The sequence below is a fragment of the Stenella coeruleoalba genome (genome assembly GCF_951394435.1).
Source record: "Stenella coeruleoalba genome assembly, chromosome: 6".
Lineage (NCBI taxonomy): Eukaryota > Metazoa > Chordata > Mammalia > Artiodactyla > Delphinidae > Stenella > Stenella coeruleoalba.
This window is the reverse complement of record NC_137151.1, coordinates 77,418,290-77,441,005: the sequence shown is the minus strand read 5'-3', so window position 1 is coordinate 77,441,005 and position 22,716 is coordinate 77,418,290. Positions and strand designations below refer to the sequence as shown.

Sequence of the window (22,716 nt, the reverse complement as noted above, 5' to 3'; positions counted from 1 at the left end):
GTCACCATAATGATCATATCCCCCTCTGTGACATTTGATCCTTATTTGTATGGATTATTCAACTAAAGCATGTGTGTCTCTCAGTTTTTTCACCTTTTATTACATGTATATTTTTAAAACATTTTAATCATGCTTTGAGATCGTTTATTTTATTACATAACATACCTCTGGCCTGGAATCTCATGACATTATCGATTGAGTAGAAATTTTTTTAGTGATTTAGATGCAGGAATGTCTCCAAAATAAGTTATATTAAAATATGGGGATTCGCCTTATCTGTAACTTGAACAAAAGTCCCTGCAGTGTGAGTCTAAGTCTTCCAAGTAAAACAATTTTTAATGTAATTTATTTTCAGCTGTTCACAACTTCTTATATCTACTTTTCTTTCTTTTTATTTTCATAAATTAAAATTTGATTGTATAATATAAAAACCTTAGGTTCCCAGGGAGTTTTGGGGGACTTAAAAAATTGTGTTTGTGTGTGTGTGTGTTTCCATATCTTTTTTGCAGTTTCCCCTCTTAGTTGGAAAGCTACACTTGGGTACAGATATCTGGGTACAATGTCACTGATGGAATTAAGAAATTTTTGTTTTTCTAACTTTTGTAGCTCCGGCTAGCTTCACAGGGGTTTCTATCAGTTGAAATGGCATCTTCGACTTCAGCCAAGTGTAGGTTATTAGGTTATGAGTGCCAAAAACGTTGAGTCGTCTCCACACTTCATCCAGCAAGAATAAAAGCAAGATTGTAAAATAATTATAATCTCTTGAATCAAAGCCAGCCATGCAGCCTGAGTCCATCTTTCTTCATTAATTTGTATACAGTTCTTATTTTAACAGAACAAATTTTCAGAGGGTACTCACATGGGACTGCTGAACCAGCTGTACAACTTTTATTTTGAAGAAAAAAGTTGAGCCTCAGAACGGGCTGTTTTAAAGACAGGGAGGGACTTAGCTTTTCCGAGCTTGACCAGCATGTGGAAGGAGTGCTCTCATGGCTGCAATAACCTAGTGAGCTCCTACCTGGGTGCCACGGGGGTAGGAAGGTTTCTGTTTGTTTTGTTCTGTTTCTGAGGGTCCTGTGCACTCCTCTTGTCCATGTCAACGTGACTCGGTGTTTTTGCACACCCTGCTCTGTGGGGGAGTGCCCCAACGTGCCTGTCTTATGTGGCCTCTATGGACACACTGCTCAGCTGGCAGAGAGCAGGGAAGTTTTGTCGAGCACCCAAAAAGAGAAAGAGAAAACTACTTTTTCCTTCTGGGCTCCTTGCAGCACAATAGATCAGGATAAGCTTCCACATTCTCTCCCTGGATTTCTGGAGTGGTTTCCAGGAACAAGTTAAACTTTCACCTTTAAATGGATGACCATGTCACAATCAGGAGGAAACATCTCCAAAGACCCATCTTTAGGTAAGTCATGCTACATCCTAGGTGGCTCCAGGGCTATCAGGAAAAGTAATTTCTCTTTTTCATACTTAACTTGGGAATTCTGGCACTAAACTACGGCAAAGCAATAAAGAGTGTGCCTAAAGTTTAATTTAATGCATACTGAAGGAGTCCTTTTATTTTCTATTTTCTGAAACCCTATGCCCAAGCTTTTATTAATTCTTCAAAATGTATTTTAGAAATGCATTGCATTAGCTTTTTATGCACATGAATGACATAGCACTGGAAAAACTTCTGAAACATTATGCAATCCCTCTCTGTTTCTAGTGGTTGCATAGCCCTGTAAATGGGAAATGTTGTGCTTGGTTCTTTCAACTGATTTCGCTCAGAAGTAGTATTTCACTGCTGTGAATGCTACACTTTTTTGAAGTAATATATGGGGAGACAAATTTGAACTTGATGGCTATTATACTAGAGTGTGTACATCTTACAGCTAGTTCAGGAGTATCTGTATAGCAGTTAAAGAAACAGTAGGGCAATAGGAGATATTTTACACTGGGGTGGAATCTTGGGCCAGGCAGAATGTAGATCTAGTATAATGGATTGGGCTAAGGTTTTATTTTGAGGGGAGAGACACTCTTTTTCTAAGACAGCAACAATTTCTTCATTGACTCTATAACTCTTGATTCTTTAGTTACCTGTTATGTGCTTTAGAATCCAGAATTGGGAATTAAGAATTTTAAAGTAGCTAGAAAATGAACACAAACAATTTCTGCCTCTTAAAACGACAAGTTTAAAAAGTTAATTGTATAATAAATTTGTGTTTCCCCCCAGGTAATATCTTAAATATAGCAAAGATACTACATGTTAACAATACTAAATGTTAAAGTCAATTTGCAGCCACTGGTTGTTGATCTTGAATTAACAACAGGATGATAGAAGTTTATGGGTGGAATTCCTGACATTCCATCGTTGTTAAATAATGAATAAGAGTGGGCCTCAAGGAGTATAGTTATATAAAATGTTTCAATTTTATGTATTGATTAAGCATTACAACAATATTATTAGTAGAAAATAATGTACTCTTGCAATGCTTAAAACAAAATGTTAGCCCAAATCTGTTTTAAAACCTTTTGAAGATAAATATTTTTAAATCTATGTTATGGATTTCATATAATGTGTCTACTTATATATGCATTTGTAAATTTAACCAAAAATCCAAAATGACCCCCCCCCGCCGCAAATGTGTATTCGCCTGCCATATTTCTTATGGCAGGAACTGGAAAAGTTCTTCCAGTCCCTACATAATTCACTTCTATTTTCTCTCAAGTGCATGTGTGACTTCAAAGAGGTATGAGAGTTGCACAGATAATTCTAAACTCAACCGCACTGAGGCATCGCTTGAAGAGGGCACCTTCAGAAGTTCAGGAGGGCAAGGTTATGTTGGATAAAATCAGATCCACTTAGCCATCAACTTTAGTGTATTACTCCATTGTGGAGCTGTTGTGATTTGTGGCAGGTGATCCTTCATTGGTTTATGCCAAATCCTTGTCTCCTCCTGATAAATTATATGCTAAGGTGCCACTCGCAGGGGAATTGCAATTCGACTGTGCTTCTGTTATTTTTCATATAAAGAGCAGATCCTTTGTGGAAGGTGGGATTCTTTGTCCAGATAATTAGAATAAAATTTGGTAAATTCAAATGATTGCTTTATGATCCTGATGACCTAGAAGAGAAAACACAGCTACCAAAGAGGACATACTTTCACCCAGGCAATTATTTCAAGTAAGTGTTGAAATGGGTCCCTGACTGAAAACAGATTAAGGCTAGATGTAGGGTGGGACTGATTGGTCAACTGGCATGTTGACAGCTGACTTTGCTTTAATCAGGATGTGATTGTGATGAAGGAAAAGGGAGGTGGAGAGTATCTTAAACGATCCAAATGACTAGATGTAATTCCTCAGAGAAAGTTTTAGGCTGTTCTTTAGTAATGGGCTTTCTAATAGCTAGTTGTGCTTTTGGGCAAGCTGGGAAGTGGTTTAAGCTTGGCGTTGGCATCTTTGGCCCATATCCCATGTCTCACTTCATTTTCTTTGTCAGCCTCCTTTCGCAGCTCCCTTGTCCTCTTGGGCTCTTCCTGGGCTGTCCAGCCTTTCACACTGAGACATCCTTCTAGGCCTGCCCTTTCTGGTCAGAGACGCATGTACCAGACCTTTCCTTCTCAGTATGTACTTGTGTACAACCCGCTTCCTAAGGGCTTTGCACACTGTTTCTCAATCCACATGGTAAGCGAATCTGTGCTAGAATGTTTCATATGTGCTAGTTTACAAGTTTAACAGAAAATTTGTGAAGTATCTTTGCTTTTTATAAATAATTCATTTAAAATTTTAGTCTTTAAGAGAGATCAGCCCAGAATTTATTTTAGGAACATCTGACATATTGACACCATTCAAATTTCTATATACATGCTACTTTCTTCTGGACTTGAACCCACAGCTTTAATTCAATTCACCTGGCATTCTCTGGTTGAGTAGACCTGTCCATAATCTGGGAAATGGCACTGGGGAGGCCAGACATGATAACAAGAAACAAACCTTACTGACCCTCACAAGGCAGATCATCTAGTATATATCTAAGTAACCATGGCACAGGCCGATCATGGGTGCCAAAAAAGAGATAACAGCATTGTGGGAAATTATAATGGAAAAGACAGATTTCAGACTAATCTGGTACTAAGTGAATTGAGAAAGATAAGAGCAAGATTTTTTAAATTTAATTTTTGAGACTGAATTAATATCAATTTTTCATCAACATGATCTCCCTAAATTTCAGATAGTAAAAGTCATCCATCAGGTGTAAAAAATTTGAGAGATTTTTAGAGGAGATGATGAATATTGAAATTCCATTGCGGTATGCTATTGGGAAGTCTGGGAGGAATCTTACGTGCTATTAAGAAACTGTCTCTAAGAATGTTTCTCCTACAGTGCTGATTCTCAAATCATTTCACATAGTTAGGTTATTAAATCTATATTTTAAAAGTCTATCATGGAAATTTTAGATATACATTTTCATGTCAGATCTGTGAAGCAAGGAACAAAGGCAGAGTTTCTTTTATGGCCGAGGCGGGAGTATATATGATCTCTTTCATGCATTTCACATGTTACTTTGGGATCAATGAGACTATTCAGTCCTGAGCATATATATATGATGCATCTCAGACATATTTTGTGGTTCTGCCTGCAGATGTTCTTGTAGCTCAGACTTGTACCAAGAAGAGATGGTTCTCCCTTTACTCAAGAGAAACACTTTAGGCTTTATATTGTAATTTTCTAGGAAGGAAACACTGTTACAAAACATGTATTAATGTGTTTTCCATCAACAACACTGAGTTTGTTCCTCAGCACTTAGAAAATAAAATTGCATAGATCTTTAAAATCCAAGATATGAATCAACACGATATGAGAGCCCTCAGATACACACATTCTTTAGACCTTTAAAAACTTCTTTTTCTGTATTACTACAGAGTTTTATCTCTAGTAATCATAATCTCTTTATATAAAAAGATTCATCAATTTACAGCACATTTCAGATGAAGTACCTTTATGTAACTTCAGTAAAACAATTGCTGAAGACACTTCCATCTTATTGCATACTCATATTGCTTAGTGAACTTTCTATATTCCCAGGGGATGAATCAATCTTAGACTTTGATACACGAAAAATCTGTTTCTCCTAATAAAATTGCATCAGTGAAAATAATTCTTATCTGAATTTCACTGCCATGAAGTGTTTAGTGTTTAAGTCTGGGTTTTTGTTGTAATTATCTCCTCCCACTTGATTTGATATTTTATTTTATCATATTCTATTGTATGTGCATCTTTTCTTTTTCTGTTTGTTGCTTTAAATTCTTTCTGAAAGTAGGTAGAAAAATGAATTAAAAAATAAATTGAAACTCTTATTACATGTTAAGACTTATTTAGTATTTTTTAGAACCAACAACCTTTTGAAACTCTTTCAGAATTCAAAAGTGGATAAGTTATTTTTGGGGTGACTTCTCATTAGAAGTAGCACTAAAAAGCTACAAATGAAATCATACAAATAGTTCTTCATTAGCCCTAGAATTGAGAACAGGTCTACGCATCCAGGAGCTGAGACAGTAAAGTACAAGTCAAATGGCTGCCAGGGCCCAAGACCAATGAAAATCATGTTGGGTTCTTCATAGCATTTAGAACATGCTGTTTCTTCTCTTTATGTCTTTTCAAAGTTTTATTTTTACAAGTGTCTGTTAGCAGAGGAATTCTGAGTGTATTTTTGGCAAGCATATTCTCTTCACATGAAGATGTAGAAAGCAGTGAGATGCCTAGGAAAAGAAAAGCGGTCCTAATTTTGTTTGTTTGTGGACCTACTGGGGATGGTTAGTACCCTATTGCTGGGTCTGAATTCTAATTTCTAGGTTGTGATCTATTCTTTATAGAGGAACAGCATAAAATATCTGTTACATATTTAAAATCATATACCTTTTGGACTGTAATCATTTTTATTTAGTCCCACTTTATGCTCAGTGTATTAACATCAGTGTCAAAGCTAGATCAGAAGTTGCTAATATGCAGGGATGACACCGCATTTCTGATTTTTAGACAGTAATAAGGAATCAGTAATATTACTGATTTTTAGACAGTAATAAGATGGAGCACCTGACTGCTTTGCCAATTTACAGTAGTTTTCTAGGTGTTAATTATTCCATGTTTCAGACCCATTTCCTTCAGTGTTTTGGGAACAATAGAAAACGTGAACAAATAATATAAAATGCAAAATCACTTCAAAATTTAAACAAGTTGTAATACATTATAGGACATTGGCATTTTTGTCTCATAAATATTTAAGTATTTATGACATTCTGTGCTTTGTCTCTTTTTAACACCTTCTCACAAAAAAATGTGTACTTTAGAGAGAAATGTATTTAGTATAAAGTCATCAAAGTGAAAAGTAATTACATGGAAAAAAAAGTGTGAACTGTGAAAGTAGTAGGGTATATTAAATACCTTTTCTTTTATGAAATGTATTTCCTCATAAGAAAAAGCTCTATGTAAGTCAAATCCAAAATATAACTCTATATTTATGAAAATATTTTACCAGTTTTTGTTTCTAGGAGATTGTGAATTCATTTATTTAAAAAAAGAGAGAAAAAGGAAAATGAATTGACTTGCAATGGCTACATAGTTATATACTGGAAATTTAGTTTCGGGTTTTTTTTAAATGATAATTTTTATGTAAGTGACAATTGATTGATAGAACAAAATAATTAACACTTAAGTTATTTCCACTTGCTATGAAAGTGAAAAACACTTCTGGAGGTGGGAGGGAGGGAGACGCAAGAGGGAAGAGATATGGGGATATATGTATATGTATAACTGATTCACTTTGTTATAAAGGAGAAACTAACACACCATTGTAAAGCAATTTTACTCCAATAAAGATGTTAAAAAAAAAAAAACTTCTGGAAAATAGACATAGTGATATGAATTTAAAGTCTATGACATTATCAGACACAATGCTAATTAATAGAAGAACAAATATATTTTATAACAGACATGTTCATTACAAATTAATCTTTTAGTTGTCTAGGTCAAGATGTTTCTGCTGGTCAAAGGTCGTTGTATGACTTATAGGGAAGGAATAGACACAATTGATCTTTAAAATAAATTACAAAGATCAGGGTAAAACAACAAATACATTTGAATGTAAGACAGGAAATGTTTATCAAGGAAAAAACTGTCAGACATTGTGGTGCCTTTTTTTACCCCAGTTGAGATAAAAGTAGCTCTAATTTTTTTTTTTTTTTTTTTGCGGTACGCGGGCCTCTCACTGTTGTGGCCTCTCCCATTGCGGAGCACAGGCTCCGGACGCGCAGGCTCAACGGCCATGGCTCACGGGCCTAGCCGCTCCGCGGCATGTGGGATCTTCCCGGACCGGGGCACGAACCCATGTCCCCTGCATCGGCAGGCAGACTCTCAACCACTGCACCACCAGGGAAGCCCAGCTCTAACTTTTAAATGGTCATCACAAATAGATAAACTGTAATTTGTCATACATTTTAAAGTCAGGAAGTAATTCAGTCCTTCTGATATTATTTCACCCACAGTTTACAAAAATTTCAATTATGTCCAATAAACTTATCATCACTAGTGGCAGCAACAGCAGTAGGTGGTAACAATACCAAGAGCTACTATTCATCAAAATCTTAGCATATTTTTAGACAAGGTACAAGCATATATTCTTCAGGGCAAGTTCATGAGGAAGTATTAAATTCATAATAATTTGGGGTATGGATCCAGGAAAAAGGAATAGATTAAAACATGGGAAAGCAGCTCTCACTCAGGAGCTATGCAAAGTTTGTTTTCTAAGCTAGAGGTTCTTGGTGCTGTTTGCATTCATCTAGGACATCGGTATGATTAGAAACTGCTTTTCAAAGATCTGAAATGTTTGAATTGAGGAAAATCAAGATTATGCAGGTAAAATGATCTAGTGGGGATAATTTTAACGGCTTTATACCATCTGGAAAATTTAATATTTGGAATAATCAGCCTGTTACCTATAGTTTTAGGTAAAAAACAATGAAAAATAATAATAATAGCAATGAAAAAATAATAGTAAGTTTAAAGATGACCTGTAGGTTTATAGAGAATAAGCTTAAAGAAGTCTGCAGTATTTATAAACCTAGTCTCTTTGGTTCTGTGACTCAACATGACATAATTTTGATCGTTCTCATGGGAAAGCTTCAGTTTGTTTATGTATTTGATTAAGGCCACTTGGACCTGATCTCTAATTGAGAGAAATCCAACGTTTCCTGAATTGGAGCTGCTGGAAGTGTAGGGGGCAATTCACAGTGCATTTGAAGGAACAGATGATAAAGCTTCCAGAGTTACCTTTGTAACATCCCAAGCCTGCTCCATTAGAGTCATATTTCTTGTTATGGAGAACTGTAAATTCTGAGTCAAATTTGTGTCCATTTTTGGTGTTTTGGTGACTCTAGCTTTTAGGATCTTAGGATGTTATTTTTAGAGGTGTTATTACATCAAAACAGGTATTTAAATATTAATTATATACTCATTAACAAATTGTTTTTAGGCATTGAAAGTCATGGGCTTTTATTATGAAAATCATCGCTTCAGATTTAAAAATATTAATATTTAATTTGACATTTTTAAGGATCAAAGAGCTGGGAACAAATTGTTTGAAGACCTGTGGTAATGAAGAACAGTAGGGTTGTATCTTTAACATACAAATGTGGCGATTTTCTGAGTCCTAATTAAAGAAAGAAAAGAAAATTGTAGTAGGTCAAGTCACTTTTAAATTGTATCATTAAATTAAAATTTGGATGAAATTAGGGATGTGATAATCTGGACCACCTGTCTGTTGGAGATCTGTAAGGAAGATTTCAAATGCTTATAACCATTCCAGTGATGGTGTCTTTGAGAAACAACTAATAGAAAAAGAGACTCTGTAATTTCTGTGCCCACTAATTAAGCATTGGCTTCTCAGTCCAGCTGCATCCAATTGTTTCTAATTCTGTGATCCCATGTCATTTTATCTGCATCTCTTTTAATGCACGTTTCACTCCAGTCTGTTACAATTACTTAAGGGGATCAACTCTCCTCCAATACTGTAGGATTCCTAAGGCTGGAATCCATATTGAATCTCTGTATTTCCTATAACTTTTGGTAGAATGTGAGTCATAAGTAAGAACTTACCAAGTCTTTAAACTTAAATACCTAAAGGGACCAGGTCAGTACTGTAAATGTTTGAAACAGGAAGTGCTGGGAACTGTGATAGATGGAAAACACAAAACATTTGGTTTCACATTTTTAAAAACACTGGTAGACTGAACAAAATCCAACTGAAGCCTGTTAGCTGGTGACCCTTCAAACGAATGAATGATAGAATGAATAATTTGTTTCCTTAGGTCCACATAGTGGTCATCTCTCCATTTTCAGGGTGAATGATGGCCAATAAATCTTGGATGAAAATTCTGGCATCTACATCCAAGAGGATTACTAGAGGAGTGGGTACTTGGCTCTTGTTTCTAATACCAGTTAAAGAATGAGAAAACCAATATACTCCACAACATACTTATACTGATAATCTGTATATAATTTTGTAGCATTAAAGGAATAGGTGAAGAAATATATAATTGTTGAATGAATAAAATGCATTCATTTTAGCCCCAACTTGAATTATCCTAGAATCAGGGAATTCAATGTTGATATCTTTGAACAACTATGACTTGTTAGAAAGTACTTTCTCAAGTAGAAATCTGTCTTCCTATCAATACAACTTTTTCTCTCTTAGTAGAACTGGCACAAGAAGGATCCAAATGTTCTCTTTCACAGGACAGCCTTTCAAACACTGAAGACAATTGTGTCAGCTATCACTGTTTTTAAATCTCCCTAAAGCATAGCGACTTAAAATGACATGAGTCTATAGATTAGCTGGGTGGTTCTGTGATCTGTGCCAAAGTCGGTTGATCTCAATGAAGCTTTCTCATGCATCTGTGGCCAGATGGTGGGTCTGCTGTGAGCTGCCTGGTCTAGGAGGACCTTGGTTATACAACTTGGGTTTCCTCCACGTGTACCTCTTATCCCTCCAGCAGGCTAGACTGGACATGTTCTCACGGTAATAAAAGGAATTCATGAAAAGAAGGATAAACTCACACTTTTTCAAGTCTCTGATTGAGTCAAGTTGCTACTTCTCATTGGAAAAATCAGAAAGTTATAAGACCAAGCCCAGAATTGGTGGGGGAGGGCATTAATAAAAGGAAACACATTAATTAATACAATTAATGCTCTCTGAAAGCTCTTATGCTCTTTCTGATTCTTCTTTCCTTTAGTCCAGCCATAGTTCATTCAGCCATTGAAGATACAGCAATAATTTGAATTTTTCTTTCATGCTGTTAAAGTTATCTGAGTGACCAGGGAGAATAGGAAAAAATATATATTAACAGAATAGTGAAGTCTAGTTGACCCTTTGGTGGCTGATGGGTCAAATGTGCCTTACCTGACTCCAGGGTTATAGCATGCCTGAGATTCCTGGTTTAAAAAGTTTAAAAAAGTTTAAAGTTAAAAAAGTTTCCCCTAATTGCCTAAAACATGAGCTATTACACACATAATGACCTATACTTTCCTGACTCCTCTTGGAGAATTGATTTTACCAAGTGTCATGCTAACAGACTTGAGAAAATTAGTTGTTTTAATAAAAGCTGACTATAATTAAGTATATAATTTTTGGCAATTCGATTACAATTCCATTAAAACTAAGACATGGAAAGAAGGCCTTGTAAATAGTAAAATAAAATAATACTTTCTTATGCATTTGAATAATATTCGTCTCATCCATAATGTGTATTCTCTAGGGATTTATGATTATTATCTTTTAAAAATGATTTATTTTTATGGGATAGATTTATGGTATTGTTTTCTATTACTGAACCCTCCCAAACACTACCATAATGAGTAAATGTTTTCATAAAAGCACAAATTACAAAATTTCTCTTTTAAGTCATTGATTCACAAAATGAATGTTTGCTACTGACATTAGAATTGCAGCTTACAGAACTAAACTGAACTAAACTAAACTACACCAAACTAAAACAAAACAAAACAAACTTCTGAAATTAACCTCAGGGATTCTGCTTCAGTAGGTCTGGGAGTAGAAAGCTTTGATTATTTCTTCATGCTCCCTGTTCTATGCTGATTGACAGCTAGATTGGGAGCCACTTTCCTTAATGATATAATTTACATAAAATAGGAATGGAAAAGTAGAGTAGTTTGGAAAACCTTTTAATAAAATTAGGATCAACATTGGAAATGTAAGCCCAATAATTTTTTTCAGGTGAAATGAATTTTGTTAATTTAATAAACAGGTAAAACATATTCTATGTGAAGCAGTATATCACCTCCCCTTACTCTCCCACCTCTGGCAATCACCAGTCTGTGCTCCGTATCTATGAGCTTGTTTTTTGCTTTGTTTTGTTTTAGATTCCACATATAGGTGAGATCATACAGTACTTTCTTTTTTCATTCAAAAATGTCTATGGGTACAGGGAATCTGTGCCTATGAAGAGGGCTAAGTTTCTCCTCTAAAAAATCTGAAACCCTTTTTTAGGATGTAGGTCTATAAAGTACAGAGACAAATTACCATGGACTCCAGAGCAATTGTTCTCAGCATTGGCTGTCTTACAATCACTGGGGAATTGAAAATCCCAATACCAGGGTTGTATCTCAGACCTATTATATCAAAATTGCTGGATGAGACTCAGGAATCAGTGTTTTTTTAAAACTCTCTAGGTATTTCTAATGTATAGCCAAGTTTGAGAGCTACTGCCTTAAAGAGAAGCACACATGAAAGACAATGACATAAGAGGGAGGAACAATTGAGAATGAACATTGAAGGGTGCCTAGGCTTTTGACAGGCAAGTAGCAGAAAGAAAGGACATCAAAAAGATGGCATGGCATAAGCAAAGACATGGGAATATAAAAGTTCATAAGTGTTTGGGAGAGTTTTGCCAATAGGGAGAACTCCTGAATGGCCAGCATAGAGCTGAGCTTCTGTGTGTGGAAAAGATGTGTAGCTGAAAGTTTGGTTAGGGCTAGCGAGTCAAGGGCCATACTGCATTTATTTTGTAAATACGTGCTATCACCCATCTGGTCTGTTGTTAAAACCGACAAACCTGATGAACCAAACTCCTGAGCTCGGTATTTCCAAAATGCTTTTTCATCATAGGGCACTATCCCCCCGAGATACTCTGAACGAAACATCAAATAAGTTTGGAAAATACTGCCTGTCATACTCATTCTCCTCTTAGAGATTTACAAAGAATATTAGAATTCGTGCAGTAAAATAAGATTGTTTACTCCAGTATTTCCCAAATCATATTCTATTTCTATATAATGCTTATTAGTATCTCCAGAAATTAATGTTTCAAAGTACACATTTTTGTTTCCCTAAATTTTTTCAGAAAATGTCTCCTTTATTTTTCTGAAATTCATTTTGTTTTCGGGTAGTCTTGTTTTCATCCTTTAATTACTTCTTTTCTTATGTTACCTAGAATATAGTCTGACCCCAAGAAATTTCTCCATAGTTAACATTTTTTATCTACTCTTAGAGAAGCTTAAGCAAAAAAAATGTTGCCTAGTTGAGAGAATAGTTAATGTTCTATTACATAACTGTGATGGTGTGAGTTTAAAAAAAGGAAAAGAAATATTTTGAAAAGATTGAGAAGTGATGAACAAAGTCACATTATTGAAACAGCTGAGGGCAAATTAAGAAATAACAGATGGGAGCTATGTGTGGATTATCACACCCAGGTATCACTGTACACACAAGTTTGGCAGCATTTTACCCAACTCTTTTGCTTTTTTAACAGAAGCATTGCCCTTAAATTCATGCTTAGTGAAATGTAGACTCTTCAATCTACAAATAACTCCATATTGAATAATGATGGCTTATGCTTGTGTAGAATCCCATATCAAGGGTTTAAAAAATTATTTTTACATCTGTTATACTACCTGTTCACATGCTATCCTTATGAAATAGAATGAAAACTATATAGATCCCTATTTCATAGGTGAAGAAAGAAATTGAGGCTCAAGGGGTCACAGCAAGTCAGAGGAAGAAACATTGAAGAGTACTGACATTAAGAACAAGCAGTTAAGTGTGGCTTCTATTACAGATTGCACCTTCCTAACAAATACTGTTAGGAGACCTTAATGTGTATGTCAGGGTAACTATACAATCATTCCTTGAGGTATAACACATTCTCACTTGCCAACGAAGTCACCTGAATCATTTAAAAATTTTTTAGCTACTCAGAATTATTTAATACACACGGTATACATGAAAATTTTCTTTTCTGGAGGTGAAGCAAGGGGAAAAAAATGAGCAAAAGTAAATTACTATGTGTCCTCTGAGCCGTATGATTTACTGTGAGGACTTTACAAACAGGTTTTTTGTTGTTTTTTTTTTGCGGTATGCGGGCCTCTCACTGCTGTGGCCTCTCCCGCTGCGGAGCACAGGCTCCGGACGCGCAGGCTCAGCGGCCAGGGCTCACGGGCCCAGCCGCTCCCCGGCATGTGGGATCTTCCCGGAGCGGGGCACGAACCCGTGTCCCCTGCATCGGCAGGCGCACTCTCAACCACTGCACCACCAGGGAAGCCCACAAACATAGGTTTGACATGGCACATATGAGGCCCTTACTAGGAATTTTAGGATATAAAATACTGTCTCTAGAAGTAAAGAGGAGGGAATAGAAGGGTAAAGTTCAGGCAGTTACTTGAAAGTGTTTCTAAACAGAAGAGATTTGTTTCTACCATAATATAAACTGCATTTTCCAAGGTAGCAGAAAGACCCTTGCAGATACTGAAGGGTGTGGCTTCTAGATTGTGTAAGACTAGAACTAACTTTCACTGTGACTTCATTATGAATTCATTAATAGAAATGATTAAAATATAATTTGACAGTTGCCACCTTATTAATCTTTTTTTCTCAGGCTTTACTTTCGGTAAATATCCTAACACTCAAAATGCTTGAAATTTACTGTTTTGATGGTGTTTTATTTTAATGTATTTAAGGTCATTCTTGAGTGCCATAAAACTCCCATGTTTTGTTATTTAAAAGTATTTTTCTTTATTGTGATAGTTTTTCTAAAATATTATACTAAGAATCTATTTTTTAGAGGGAAAATAAATCCCACATTCTATTAGGCAAACAATACAGTGCCCTTATAAGGCTATTTTCTCTGTCTTAAGAATCAAATATTTATAAAATTAAAAAAAAAAGATATTTGGTTTTGTGGTACAGGATGGTAAAGACACAATTTGTTTAAAATACATTCCATTTCTAGACTAGATTCATTATTTCTTGACATTTGCTTATTTAAACAATGGAAAACACTTTCTGACTACATTCTGATTACATTCTAAACAGCTGTTCTTACTAAATAACCATTTACCTAAACTTTATATAAAAGTTCTTATTAATTCTGTATACCAGCTTTTAGACAAACTCATGTGGAAGTTGAATCGTTAAAGTTGAATAATTTTCATCGATGTATATCATCAGGATAATTTGTTCTGCTTAATCCTTCTTCTTACCTACCAACACAATGTTTTCCTCTCTCTTATTAGCGCAGTTGGGAATTTAGACCCATTTAATGGAGTCTATGTCAATGCTGCGCTGGTGAAGGACTCTAGCTTACATCTAATTGTTTAACTTGTTTCTCTCATAAATGTCTAGATAAAAATATGATTGTTGCTCCTTCCCACTCTCTGCTCTTTTCTTTCCTCCTCCTCTGCTGCCAGACCCCAGAATGCCTAGCATTACTCAGAAAACTAATGGTTATGCCTATTAGTGTGTTATCCTGAGGTGTTCTACCTCCGAAGTGTTCTAAACTTTAGAACATTTAAGGCCACCTTAGAGCTGTGAGTTTAACTCTGAGGAGACAAGGGCCTTAGGACTTCCAGGTGGAGTATTAGTTCTGAATTTTCCCTTAAAGATTCAGATGCCAAGGGAAGGATCTGGAATGCCATGTTTAAGACTTGTCTTAGACTAGAATGTTTAGGTGACATCTCCATAACTTATTGAGTAACTTGAAGAGCTCATTCTAAAATAATTTTCCCTTAGGTTTTCTACTCCATCAAGTTACTGTTCAATCTCTCTTCCATTCATTAGTTTTTAAAATGTAGACTGCCTGTTGCTTCCACATCCTCTCATTACTTTCTCCAGTCTCTTGCAAAACTATCTCCTTTCATAATCTCAATTATCTTCTCTGTTAGGTGATTCCTAAATCTACATTTGTAGATCTCAGCTCTATCCAGAGTGACAGTATCTTCCCATCTCAGACATGTTTCACCTGAATGACCTCCTGATACCTGATACTAATCTGTCACAAAGAGATTTATTATAACACATACTCTATAAGAGTAATTTCAGGAGCATATGTGTGCTTGTCTCTTGCAACATTAGTGCCCATGAGAGTTAATAGTTTTACACAATGTACACACACACACATTACTACACTATTTCCTAGAACTTTATTATGTTTATGTAAAATGTAAATATTTAAGAGGATGATATGATATTTAGTGTTTCCTAAATTGATAGTGGAAATCTTTGTGTTAAATATCTACAAAGATATTAAAGTCTCCAGTAAACTGTCGTTTGAGAAATATTGCTTAGACGAACAGCCTAAACCCAGCTACTTTGTTGACAGCTATTAAGGAAAGCATAAAATGTTTCCCTCTTGCCATTTAGACTTGAAATCTCAGTTATTTTTGTTGCCTCCCTACTTCTTATCTTCCATAACAAAACAAATATCAAGTCCTTTCAGTTATGTCCTTAGAAAATTACACATTTCTCTCCTCTTTGTGACTTTTTACTTCAAAACCTTTTCCCCCTTATCTAAAATGTTATATTTTCCAAATTGACCTTCTAATCTCCACCCCTTCCTTTCACAGTTCCTTGTTTCTAGAGTTATCAGATTAGTCTTTAGAGCTTTGTCATGGTTATGTCACTACCTTCCATAATTTTCAATGACCCTTCATTTTCAACTAAGTGACATATTGACTCTTCTGGCATTCCAAACACTTTATACCTACTGTTCGTTTACCTCATCTCCTTCCTCCTTTCACAAATCCCGTGCTACAATCATTTTGGATGACTCATTGTCCCCTAGGACTGTCTTATACTTCCCTTCTTGAGCTTATGCCCACTCTGCTTCCTCTACTTCAGTGCCTCTCCTCCATCTCCTGTCTGAATTTACTCTCTGTCCTCTTCAAGTCCATGCTTCAAGTCCTAATTCAAATGCTATTGTCTTCATGAAGTGTTCCCTGATCTTTCCAGCAAAAATAAGCGTCTCTGCTTTTGTGCTTTAATGATAGTAACACTTTTTTTTTTCTCATAGCTCTGTATTTCTGAGCATATTTGTAAGAAATTGGTATAATAATTTATTATTTAGTGCATATCTTATCTTCCCTTATTATAAACTTATTGATGACTGAGGCATTGTCATGTTTATAGAATTATAAAATGATCAGGTTGAAAAAACCTTATGTCTAGTGCAACTCTCTTATTTCATAGATGAATAAACAAAAAACTTTAAGACATTAAATGTTTTGACCAAGTTCTCACAACTACAGAGTCAGGTCAGAATCAGGACTAGAACACAAGTCTTAACTCTCAATCTAGTGTTCTTTCTAGTCTAATTTCTTTGCATCTCTTATGCTTCTAGCCCAAGGTAATAATCCCTATTGAGCATCTACTGTGAACCAGGGATTTTACCTACCTATTGTATCTAATAGTAAGAGTAACACTAGAATGTGGGCATTAATACCCCGATACTACAGATAAAGAAACTGAAGTTCAGTGAGGTTAAATAACTTTCTTAAGTAGAAAAATTTGGAATCAAAGCCAGGTCCACCTGACTCCAGAGCCTATGCTCTAGGGTCAAAGATTTAACAAATAAAGAGGGCTATTTAGTTTAGGGTGGAAGTTTGAAGTAGCTTTCTTGGGAACCTGAATTGGACTGCCACCTATGGACCAAGTCTCAAACTTTAAAATGACTGTATTTAGTTGTCATATAATGCAAATTAAAATCATAAGGAAATGCAATGATGTGCCTTCTGGAATGGCTAAATGTGAAAACCAAAAATTTACCCAGGGCTAGTGAGGCTTTAGAGCGGAGTTTCTCAGCCTCAATGCTAGATCAAATCTTTGTTGCAAGGGACTGTCTTGTGCATTATAGGATGTTGAGCAACATCCCTGGCCCCTACCCACATGATGGCAGTAATATACCCCCAGTTGCAATGAGAAATAGGTTTCCAGGCATTAACAAATATTCCTTGTAGTATAAAATCATGCCCAACTGAGAATCCATTGATTTAGAGAAATCAAAACTCTCATACATGATTGGTGGGACTGAAAATAAGTACAGCTTTGGAAAACTGTTTGCAGCATCTACTGAAGCTCAACATATGTACACTCAGAAATTTCACTCCTAGGTGTTTACCCAAGACAAGCACATATATATCATATATTCATCAAAGACCTGTACAAGCATGTTCTTAAAAGCACTATTTGTAATAAACTGAAATAAAATACCATCAAGTGCTCTTCAACAGTAGAAAGCGTAAGTACATTGTGTGGAATACTATAAAGCCATGAGAAACAATGAACCATAAATATATGCAATAATATGGGCTAATATCTCAAAGATCTGTTGAATAAAAGAAGCCAGACACAAAAGAGTACATATTGTATAATTCCATTCAAGGGTTAGGAACAGGCAAAACTAATATAGGTATTAAAAGTCAAAAAAGTGGTTACCTTTGGAATCCCTTGAAGGAAGCATGAGAGAAGATTCTGGGCCTTGGTGACATTTGTTTTTTGTTTTTTTAATGTGGCTTCTGGTTATATTTAATTTTTAAAAATTCATCAAGCTAACACTTATGATTTGTGTAATTTTCAGTATGAATGTTACAACTTACTAAGAAGTTAGAAAAAAAAACTGGAGCATTTTCTATTTGGGGAAAGACTTACACATTCCATATTAACTGACTGCAGATGAAGCTTCAGAGAAAACCTGGTGGTGGTGCTAGAGCAGCTTTGAGGGGTATACACTTTGCAGATGACTTTGCATGGTGTGGGTGGGCATAAAAGGAATGAACAATGCTTCTCTTCTGTGCCCTGTTAATGGAAACCTGTCAAAGAAATTATTAATAAATGTAGAGGACAATTAGAAGTTGATGGGCATACATTTAATTTTTAAATTTTCTATGTTTGTCCACATATCTAGCAAGTTTTATTATTCTACGTTATTAATGAAAGTGATTATACTAGTCTCATGAAGCAGAGTTTGAGAAATGGAAATGCTTTACACATAATGACACAGACCATGTGATCCCAGTTATATTATTCTATTATATACCCATGTATTACTTGTATTGCAATTTTTGTATGTTCATTAGAGAGATATTCCCACATTCATATTTAGATTGCCAATCATTATTTTATAGTTGGGAACAAGTCATATCAAGACTTATACCAAGTCATATCAGGCCTTATATAAGATAAATTATACTCTAATAAATGTTTATTCACGGTTTCAAACTGTGGGTGCATTTTAAAATGGTAAATTAGTTGAATTGTTTATTATACAATTTTGAATTTTTTCACAAATTTATTCTTAGAAAGTATAAACTTAGAAACCATTCATTAGGAGATATCATATGGAAACAAGAGACATGGCCAGTGTTAGGAGGAGAGAGGAGAATTAGAGAGGAATGGAGGAAGTCACCAGAGAGCCACAGAGCAGCAACCGACAGTAACGAAGCTGGAACAAAAAGTCTTGCTTTGGAACAGATCTGTGTCTCTGCCCAGCCTCTAGCTAGTGAGACAAATCACGTCACCATTCTGAGCTTCAGTTTTCTCTCTGAAAGGTGAGTGAATTGGCCTCAAGTGAATTTTGCAGCTCCTGAATTTTGTGAACACCTTTGTGAGAATGAGCAAAGGCCATAGAGTTGATCTCTGTTGGTAACATTTAAGTGAGACCTTTAGAAGAATAGAAGAAAGCAGGAAACTATGTAGTACTAAAGAAGGAGCAATGAGTATAGATCATTTATATAAATAGTTTATAAGAAAGTAGATTTTTAGCAGGAAAGATATCACAATTAATTTTAAATGTATTTTAGGAAAATAAAATAAACCCTCTATTTAGTCCACCAGTTATCACAAGTAATTGCTGCCCAAGGTATTTAGGAGTCTGCGGCAGATGGCAGGTCCAGCACCAAGGCGAAGGGATAATCATGATAGTTACGTTGAATGAGCACCTAAGACGTAAAAGTGCCTTTTGTTTGGTATGTATGTAAGTTATTTCATGCTAGTGAGTATTTTTTAAAGTTGAAAAATTAACAGTGAAGCTCAGAAGGGTAGCTAACTTGCTTAAAATCACACAGCTAGGAAGCTAGGAAGTAGCAGAGCCGGAATTCAAACTCACATCTGCCAGACTACACAATCTATGCAAAGTCTAAATACTGTACTGTCTAAAATAGCTGGGAGTAATAGTGTGGGGGAATAAAATATGGAGGGAACATTGGGGAGCCACTGTTTTTTTTTATTGACAAGAACTTTAAAAATTATTATTTTTACATAAATTAATTGGCTAAATCCCATTGGCTCAAACCAGTAGCAGTGCCTTGTGGGGCAGGGAAGCAGTTGTCCTTAGGTGCAGGCACTGTGACTGACATTTTCCATAGAGAATTTAAAAACAATAATAACCTGCTATAGCTCGGTTTTCTTTTTATTATTACCATGTGCCAGCAATGCTAAACAGCCCTAACTCCTCCTAACTCCTAAATAATTGGTATAACTCCCAAATAATCGCCATGGTACTGAGTTTTAATTATCTACATATCTATATACATTATTATATATACATGTATATATCATGTGTATATATAGTATGTGTCTATGTGTGTATATATATTGGGTTGGCCAAAAAGTTCGTTCGGGTTTTCATAAAACTTTATGAAAAACCCGAACGAACTTTTTGGCCAACCCAATATTTTATATATACATACATATATTACTTATTCTTTAATAAACATTGTGTTCTACATGGGAGATACTTTGGGGGAAATTGCAGTTATTCAGTAGACTCCCAACACATGCAGACTCAGCTACATACATTTGTTTCAAGAGTAAGCAGTCAGCCAAGTTTTGTTTTTTGGTCACTGGGCTGTCATTTATTTCAAATGTACTGTTTAAAATGTGTTGAAGAAAGCAAAAACTGTACTTAAATCGGACACAAACAATTTTGAGCAATTATAAACTTTGGAAAAGTTTACCAAGTATAGTACAAATTTATGCAGACTTTTCTGGTGAAGTTATTTTAGTGGCAATTTTTTGATCAAAGAGGCATTTGAAAGCTATTAGACTCAACCCTGAAGAAGCAAAGATATGAACAGCATTTTATTGTGAAGTGAGATTTCATAAATCTCTGCCAAACTATAACTTTAATACTTTTCCTATATATTTTTATATCTGTTGCTTCATGTGAAGGAAACATTTTTAGAGTAAAATTAATATAAAGTGCTTTTTGAATCACTCTGAGCAAAGATAGATTGACAAATCTGGCTATACTGTCTACTGAAGATGAATATGTGAAGACAATCAATTTTGACAACTTTGTTGAAAAATATGCAGAAGTCTCAAAACAAGAACTGTAATATTATTGATTTCTTTAATAGAACACCATGTAGATATATTTTTGTTGTCTTTTATAATTAAAAAATCAATCTGTTGCTTTTTCATTTTTCTGTAATATCTGTAATATATTTTAAAAATTATTTATATTTGTATATGGGCATACCAGCACAATTCAACTAGAGAAAATGTTTACTCTCTACATTTCCTTTCTGGCCATTATAATTATTGGTCTCACTTCATGATTATTTCTGAGAATAATTTTTTCATATATATAAGGGGAGTATTAAAAAATGATCCACTCTGGGTATCCAGTATGCTAGGTATGCCACTGGCTAAAACTAAGAATTATTTTTTTAAATCTTGATTGATTGTGGGAAACAGCTTTTTATTGCTTTGTCTTCATCAGATATCTGAGTGTAGCAGTTGATAATACATACTTATTGAATGAAAAGACAAATGATGAATGAGTAATAAACAACTGCTTAAAATAAGCCATGTTTGGTCTGCTAGCATTACTGGAAATCTACATTTTTACTCTGAGCCCAAGATCCTAACAATAATTTGACTGCTAATCAAAAGTGCTCCTTTAGGTTTATGGCTAAAGATGAAAAGTCCTAAATAAATGCAGTAAACTTCAGAATTTTTAAAGCCTGATTCCCTAAAAATACTCTATAAAAGATTTTGGAATTTCAGTCCTGGATTGACCTTTTGTTTTTTCATCTCTGAAGTGAGAATAATAATAATAATAATGCCATATAGGTTTGAAATGAGAGTAAAATGAGATAATAGAGTGAGAGGACTTAACAGTGCTCAAAATAGTCTAAGCATTTGATAAATTATAGCTATCATGATCTATATGTCATGAGCTATCATGAGATGGAAACTTAATATTTTTTGGTAAATTTATTCTGACCTAAAATGAGTCCATAAGCCTTTCCATTTGAGGAGAAAATATTTGTGAGTCAATGTTTTTTTCTTTAACAAATTTTAGGACACTAGGATTTGGTGACTATAGATTTTGTCAGAATTAAGTGAAAGCCAGAAAATGATGAAAATGAGAAAGGAACAAAAAACATAAAGTGAGAGAAAGAAATTAAATCTTCTCTGAGAGACATATTTACAGCTTCCTGCAAGCTAAGTTTATGTCAGACCATTTAACAAAATCCTATCTAGAATTTAGGCTCATGAGATGCAAGGTTCCACTGACCCTGGTGGCATCCTGCAGTTTAAGGCAGCAGTAGGCTCCCTTTCAATATCAGCTCTGTCTTCTTGTTCTCCTTGTATAAATGATACTGGAGAAGTAGAAGAGTAACAATTCATTTATTTCTTTAATTTCCTATGTACTCCTCATTTTATCCTGAGATAGGGCTGTACCACTGAATTTTGTATATTTATATAGTTTCAAAATTCTGTTCTCAGTCATGCCATCTGCCAACATGTGCCTTGACTGCCACTAAGTGTACACCATTTTGTGTGATTCATTCTGTTGTCATTTGGATGTTATTGACCCATAGTAGACGCTCTTTATCGCCTGCTTTTTTTGGTAAAAGCAATAGTCCTCTCTCACATTTTTCCTTTGGGCCACTACAGAAATAATATAGCTAAGTATCTAGTGTATTTCTATAGTTCATTTACATTCCTGTTCTACTGTTTTAAATTTAAATCTGACACAAATGCTGGGGGAAGAGGTAGTGTTTATAATTCTTCCTACACATATTACAAATGATATGATTATGGGTTGGAGACCGTAAGTGCAGAGTCAGGAGTTATGTGTTTAGTAAGTAGTGAATTCCCATCAAGAGCACCTTACAGTTTTTGATAGAAGTTTGCAGTGAAAATACTGTTTGTAGGAAAACAGTATTGGATTGAGAAGCTGCAATATAAGTTGATATAAGCTAATTAGAAACTTGAATTTATTTCGAAACCATGTTCAAAATTTCTATTGAACAAATAATCATGTTAAGGGTGTGGTTGCATTGTTATTACAATAGTAATGCCACAAGTGGTTACTAAGCAACTCTGAAGGAACAATTTTGTGTGACTCATTTTCACCACTGTTGTATTTCTGTAATTTTGAG

General features: G+C 35.0%; 1 protein-coding gene across 1 annotated transcript in view; it reads left to right on the top strand.

Moving 5' to 3' along the window:
- Positions 1 to 776: 776 nt before the first annotated feature.
- The window catches only part of PDE1A (phosphodiesterase 1A), a 263,294-nt gene continuing 241,354 nt past the window's right edge, over positions 777 to 22,716 (top strand). The window contains exon 1 of the mRNA XM_079923669.1: positions 777 to 1,405. Within this exon, the coding sequence (XP_079779795.1) occupies positions 1,353 to 1,405 (53 nt within the window). The 5' untranslated portion in view covers positions 777 to 1,352. The remainder of the gene's footprint in view (positions 1,406 to 22,716) is intronic.